This window comes from Palaemon carinicauda, chromosome 20 (assembly GCF_036898095.1).
Source record: "Palaemon carinicauda isolate YSFRI2023 chromosome 20, ASM3689809v2, whole genome shotgun sequence".
Lineage (NCBI taxonomy): Eukaryota > Metazoa > Arthropoda > Malacostraca > Decapoda > Palaemonidae > Palaemon > Palaemon carinicauda.
Window position 1 is genome coordinate 26,203,837 of NC_090744.1, and position 7,332 is coordinate 26,211,168.

Genomic DNA, 7,332 nt, shown 5'->3' on the forward strand with positions numbered 1-7,332 from the left:
CATGGGCCATGACCTTTGCATATTTAAATATATCATTGCAACACCAAAAGTAATGCTATAGTGTAATTTAAATTATCATCCACTTCTTGGTATAATTCAAAACGCAATTATTTGTTTGTGTACACATCTAATTTGCATTACAATTAATTGAAAGCTATAATATGTTAATGTTCAAAATAAACATACTTTGAGACATTGGAAAGAATAAGTTATTTCAATTGCATGTACAACAATATATTGGCCTTTGATTGGTAGAAAATCCGAAAAAGAGAAAATTACAAAATGCTACTTATTCACAATAACTTTCCGTGACATCTTTGATAATCTGAAATTTAAAAAACAACAACGAAATAATCCTACATTAGTCACATCAAATGAATCATAGAAAGATATCGTTACCAAAAAATAATTATTTGGAGGCACTTTATACGTTAACATTTGGCAAATGAACATTTAAATTGAAATGTATAACATTGGGAGGCACCATAGAGAAAGTTAATTTTCAAAAGGGGTACCCATATTCAATGCGCATTTCTGAAAAAACGGCTACCGCTGTGTTTGTAAGAAATAGATTTTTTAATTCCTGAGAAAATTCTACTATAGAACCAACTAACAGACCTTTTGCACTCAAAAACATAAATAAAACCCCCCGAGCTCTGGGACTAAGAACTCTACCCCAAGACAGTGGAAGACCATGGTACAGAGGCTATGGCACTACCTAAGGCTAGAGAACAATGGTTGGATTTTGGAGTGTCCTTCTAGAAGAGCTGCTTACCATAGCTGAAATATCTCTTCTACCTTTACCAAGAGGAAAGTAGCCACTGAACAATTAGAAGTGCAATAGTTAACCCCCTTGAGGGATGAAGAATTGCTTTGTAATCTGTGTTGTCAGGTGTATGAGGACAGAGGAAAATGTAGACAGAATAGGACAAACTATTTAGTGTATGTGTAGGCAAAGGAAAATGAACCGTAACCAGAGGAAGGGATCCAATGAAATACTGTCTGGCCAATCAAAGAACCCAATATCTCTAGCGGTCGTATCTCAAAGATTTTCTCCGAGTCGCCTTGTAGTTTCTATAGGCCGCTATGCTGTTACCGCGCGGGTTACCAGTGCACAGTAAATCACTGTGGCTCGAGCGGACAGCATGTTAAGGACCTTATTGTCCATTGATTTCTAAACCGCACGGACAAAACCGCGCGGTCATAACCGCGTGGACAAAACAGCGCGGACAAAACAGAGCTTACAAAACCGCGCGGACAAAACAGCCAACCTTCAACCTACTAAGAAATCAACCAGTCATTGATATTTTTCCACATTTAAATCCTCTTCTTGGTTGCTTAATGTTTTCGTAAATTACTTAATTGATAATGATGATAGATATAATAATAACGATAATGATGATTTATTATCATCATCGTATTTTTAAAAGGACTCTATACAATTTTAATTAAAACATGACGTATTTTGCAGTAATGAAAGAAAACCCAATCACAATGTATGTACCTCCCTGAGGAAAATCTTGCTGATTAATATCGGAATTCCATTGGGGTCTTTGTCTAACATAGATAGGAATTATTAGAAGTAAATTATCATTACTTTCAGTTATAGATATCATAATTATTATTATTAATATTCTTTATATAGATGTGTATATATATATATATATATATATATATATATATATATATATATATATATATATTCAAATAAGCCATATATATTTTTGATACATTAATGTCTGGATTCTCTTAACGACCTCGGGATCAGAGCCCCAGGCAATCCAGACATTAATGTATCAAAAATATACATGGCTTATTTGAATATGAAAAACACGTCTAAATGTGCAAAATTTATCATATATATATATATATATATATATATATATATATATATATATATATATATATATATATATGTTTATACACACACATCAACATCAACTACAAATCTATAAAAATGCAACCGTTTCTAGTCCACTGCAGGACGAAGGCCTCAGACATATCTTGGTCATGTCTGGGGTTTGGTCATTTTCACCACCCCGCTGGAAACTTGGGATTGATGATGGTGGGAGACTTAACTTTGATAGCTCACAGCAAACCACCCTAGTACGAATGGCCCAGACTAGTAGGCTACAGCTTTGATGATCATGGCGATACACAAACCACGTTAAGGTATCGCCACTCAGAAAGGAATTTATATATATATATATATATATATATATATATATATATATATATATATATATTATATATATTTATATATATTATATTTATATATAGATATATATATATATTATATATATTTATATATATTATATTTATATATAGATATATATATATATATATATATATATATATGTGTGTGTGTGTGTGTGTGTGTGTCTGTGTGTGTGTGTGTGTGTATGTAATAAAAACAATCTGATCACGACTTTGTACATATTAAAGGGTGTATGTTCTATTTATAAGTGGATTATATATATATATATATATATATATATATATATATATATATATATATATTTATATATATATATATATATATATATATGTATGTATGTATGTATGTATATATTGCAATAAAATTCAGATAAACAGCCTAAGATATCCGGAATATTTCCCTTTGGTTTATATGGTATTTTCTAACTTAAAATTTAATTATAATTGTTTTTTGTTACTTTTTAACTAAAGGTTGATTGATAGTATTTTGAACGAAGAATATTAGTTGTTTTGAAGAATTTTTTTTTTTTTTTTTTTTTTTTTTTTTTTTTTTTTTTTTTTTTAGAACGCGAACGCATGGTAGAAGGTGTTGATGGGATCATAGCGTAAATGACTCCCCTTAATGAGCCCTTGCGTCGTCTGTTAAATGAAGCAGTTGTGCATCTTTCGCCTGGAACGAAATTAATGATCAGATTCTGCCTAACATAACCGTATTCCTCACTGAATGATTTACCAGAACCCCCCCCCCCTCTCTCTCTCTCTCTCTCTCTCTCTCTCTCTCTCTCTCTCTCTCTCTCTCTCTTTACGGGCTGCCTTAGCGCCAGAGCCCGTGGCTTGCACCTTCTGTGCAAGTCGCTCTGATAGCAGTAGCACTCTCTCTCTCTCTCTCTCTCTCTCTCTCTCTCTCTCTCTCTCTCTCTCTCTCTCTCTCTCTCTCTCTCTCTTTTTACCGGCTGCCTTAGTGCAAGAGCCTTAGTGCAAGTCGCTCAAATAGCAGTAGCACTCTCTCTCTCTCTCTCTCTCTCTCTCTCTCTCTCTCTCTCTCTCTCTCTCTCTCTCTCTCTGGTGGTAATGACTTAATTTGTGTTGTCTTTGAAAGGGCAGATACATTTTAGTAATTAAATGACATTTGATAGCAGTTCATTTACATTTTATGTCGTCATGTACAGTTGGAGACAGAAATTACTGGTACACCTCGGGAAGATAATTAAGAAAGTAAGACAATCTTAACTGATAAATCCACAAGGAGAATTAGATACACATAAAATCAAAGACTTCTTTGTGGTGGTCTATTGGAAACGTCCCTATCTGTTGATCTGCCGGACTAAAGTTCGAGTCCCGCTCAAAGTCGATAGTTTCTAGTACTGTCTGCAACCTCACCATCCTTGTGAGCAAAGGATAGGGGCGCAGTGTTTAGGGAAACCTATAGGTCTACCTGATGAGTCATCAGCAGTCATTGCCTGGCCCTCCCTGGTCTTAGCTTAGGTAGGGAAGGGGCTTAGGCGCTGATGATAGGGTTAGACCCTAGGTATTGTTCTGCTAGCTAGAATTCCTTACCTCTGCCATTCATGAGTGGCCTTTAGACCTTATGATTTTGTGATAGTTCTGTTTTTCATGTTTCAGGTTTTCTGGTATCCCTGAGAAAGATCTTCAGGCTCGCTAGTTGTTAATGTTGTTGTTATTATAATTCACTCGTAAAAATAAGACTATGAAAGTGAGGAAACAGGAGATTTAAGAACATTTAGGAAAGTAAAATGAGATATAAATTATATAAATGAAGATATAAAAAATATATAAATTTAACTAAAAAAAACGAATAATTATTTATGTAATGGAAAATGGCTCTCTCTCTCTCTCTCTCTCTCTCTCTCTCTCTCTCTCTCTCTCTCTCTCTCTCTCTCTCTCTCTCAACTTACCTGAATGTTCATCTGTATGAAGCAGTTCTCAATGTTATTTAAGGTTACATATCAATAGCACATGAGCAGTTGATTACTTTTAAAAGACATGAAAAGTTATTAAATTATTAAATCAAGGTTTTGATAACTTTGAGATTAAGTCACGTGTCACTAACGCTTTCTGATAGTCATGTTAATTGTGGTGGCCCATGTGGTATTCCTGACCGGTGAACGCCAGACTGTAGTTCAAGTGTCGCTCAAACTCGTTAGTTTCTTTGGTCTCTGCAACCTTTTCCTCCTTATGACCTATGGTTGGGGTGTTTTGGAGAGCCTATAGGTCTATCGTTTGAGTCATCAGCAGCCATTGCCTGGCTCTCCTTGGTCTTAGCTTGGGTGGAGCGGGAGTTTGGTCGCTGATCATATGTATATATGGTCAGTCTCTAGGGCATTGTCCTGCTCGATAGGCAGTGTCACTTTCCCTTGCCTCTGGCATTTATGAGTGGCCTTTAAACCTTTAAACGTGTAATTGTATTTTCCTCTATAACTTGAAACAAATGAAAATCATTATGCGTTAGAACGATTTAAGTCATTAATACTATCCAAACAGAAACGTCGTTGGCAAACTCTCTCTCTCTCTCTCTCTCTCTCTCTCTCTCTCTCTCTCTCTCTCTCTCTCAATATTGGCCGTCATCTTTAGTTCACCTGAATCAGGTTAAAATATGCATGTGGGCAGGTGGCATATTCCACGCTTAAGCAATAACAAGCGATCATAATAGCCTGATACCTTTGAGTAGAATCTAGATACTCGCTCTTATTAGAGAGAGAGAGAGAGAGAGAGAGAGAGAGAGAGAGAGAGAGAGAGAGAGAGAGAGAATATATATATATATATATATGAATATATATATATATATATATATATATATATATATATATATATATATGTATATATATATATATGTGTGTGTATATATATAAACATATATATACTGTATATATATATGTGTATATTTGTATATATATAATATATATATATATATATATATATATATATATATATATATATTACCGAATGTCTTTTATAATTGGAAGCGATTATACCTAGATGTGTAAAAACCAGTATCATAGACAGAGAGAGAGAGAGAGAGAGAGAGAGAGAGAGAGAGAGAGAGAGAGAGAGAGAGAGAGAGAGAGAGAGAGAGGTAACGACGCAGTTCATCATTGAAAATTCAAATTTATGTAGCAAATACATTTTATGGAATAATAAAAGAAAGCTAGAACTACTATTTATTCGGCTTCATCCAGTGAATTCAGCCGTGTGTAATTTCAGATTCAGCTTTGCTATGAGGATTTATTCTGGGCAATTTCGTTGCCGCGAGAAAGTTGGATTAACTGACTGTGGTTTATGGAAGAGCAGCATTGCTTGCAGAGAGAGAATTTTTAGGAATTATTAGACATTGTTTACTTAGAAAATTTATAATGGGAATTAATTTGAGTTAGAGAATTGTTTCCTTAGAAAATTTATAATTGGAATTATTTTGAGTTGAATAATTATTTTCTAAAAAAAATATATAATGGAAATTAGAGTTAAATCATTATTTTCTTAGAAAATTTATAATGGGATTTCATTTGAGTTAGATAATTGTTTCCTTAGAAAATTTATAATGGGAATTAATTTGAGTTAAATAATTGTTTTCTTAGAAAATTTATAATGGGAATTAATTTGAGTTAAATAATTGTTTTCTTAGAAAATTTATAGTGGGAATTATTTTGAGTTGAATAATTATTTTCTAAAAAAAATATATAATGGAAATTAGAGTTAAATCATTATTTTTTTAGAAAATTTATAATGGGATTTCATTTGAGTTAGATAATTGTTTCCTTAGAAAATTTATAATGGGAATTAATTTGAGTTAAATAATTGTTTTCTTTCAAAAATTTATAATGGGAATTACTTTGAGATAAATAATTGTTTCCTTAGAAAATTTATAATGGGAATTAATTTGAGTTGAATAATTGTTTCCTTAGAAAATTTATAGTGGGAATTATTTTGAATTTAATAATTATTTTCTTTAAAAATTTATAATGGGAATTAATTTGAGTTAAATAATTGTTTCCTTAGAAAATTTATAATGGGAATTATTTTGAATTAAATAATTGTTACCTTAGAAAATTTATAATGGAAATTAATTTGAGTTAAATCATTATTTTCTTAGAAAATTTATAATGGAAATTATTTTGAGTTAAATCATTATTTTCTTAGAAGATTTATAATGGAAATTATTTAGAGTTAACAATTCTTTTCTTAGAAAATTCATAATGGGAATTAGTTTGAGTTTAGTGAAAGATTGAAAAAAGCAAATCAGACAATGGTTATGTTAGATAAATTTGGAAATCAAATCGTCTGAAATTACATAAAAATCAGGGTATATATCAGTTCAGTGAGATCTGTGTTACTATATAGACATGAGTTGTAGTATAACAATGAAACAGTATCTAACAGATTTAGTAGATTTAAAAACAAAGCCCTCAGAAGGATATTGGGAGTTAAGTGGCAGGACATGATTAGAAATGAAACTATAAGAGAGATTACTCGAGTGCCATGTGTGGATGAAATCATGGTGAAGGGTAGATGGAGATGGTTTGGGCATGCTCTTCGCACTCCCCAAGAGAGATTAGTTCACCAAACTTTCAACTGGACTCCACAAGGCACTAGAAGAGTTGGAAGACCCAGGCCTACATGGCTGAGGACTATGAAACGTGATGTAGATGATGAGTGGAGAAGTATTGATTTATAAGCCCAAGGCAAAGACGACTGGCGAAATCTAACCAAGGCCCTTTGCGTCAATAGGCGTAGGAGGAGATGAGGATGATGATGATTATTACATATTTTGTTCTTTAAAAAATTTGATTGGGAATTGTTAAGCTTTTTCTTAGAAACTTTATAATGGGAATTATTAGACTTTTTATTCTTAGAAAATTTTGACTTTTATTTTCTTAGAAAAATTTATAATGTGAATTATTAGATTATTTTATTAGAAATTTTTTAGTGGTTAGTATTAGACGTTTTATTAGAAAATCTATAATGGAGTTATTAGATTTTTTGTTTAGAAAATTTCTAGCGGGAATTATTAAAGTTTTTTCTTTTGTATATTATTGAAATGCAAATGTCGTGTTCCATTTCAAATTGCACCTCGTACGTATACTCCTGCAAATATTTTTC

At 32.3% G+C, this 7,332-nt stretch overlaps 1 protein-coding gene across 1 annotated transcript in view; it reads right to left on the bottom strand.

Moving 5' to 3' along the window:
• Positions 1-4,305: 4,305 nt before the first annotated feature.
• Positions 4,306-7,332, bottom strand: part of LOC137659704 (axoneme-associated protein mst101(1)-like) — a 165,728-nt gene continuing 162,701 nt past the window's right edge. Inside the window, exon 5 of the mRNA XM_068394525.1 lies at positions 4,306-4,418. Coding sequence (XP_068250626.1) covers positions 4,306-4,418 — 113 coding nt within the window. The remainder of the gene's footprint in view (positions 4,419-7,332) is intronic.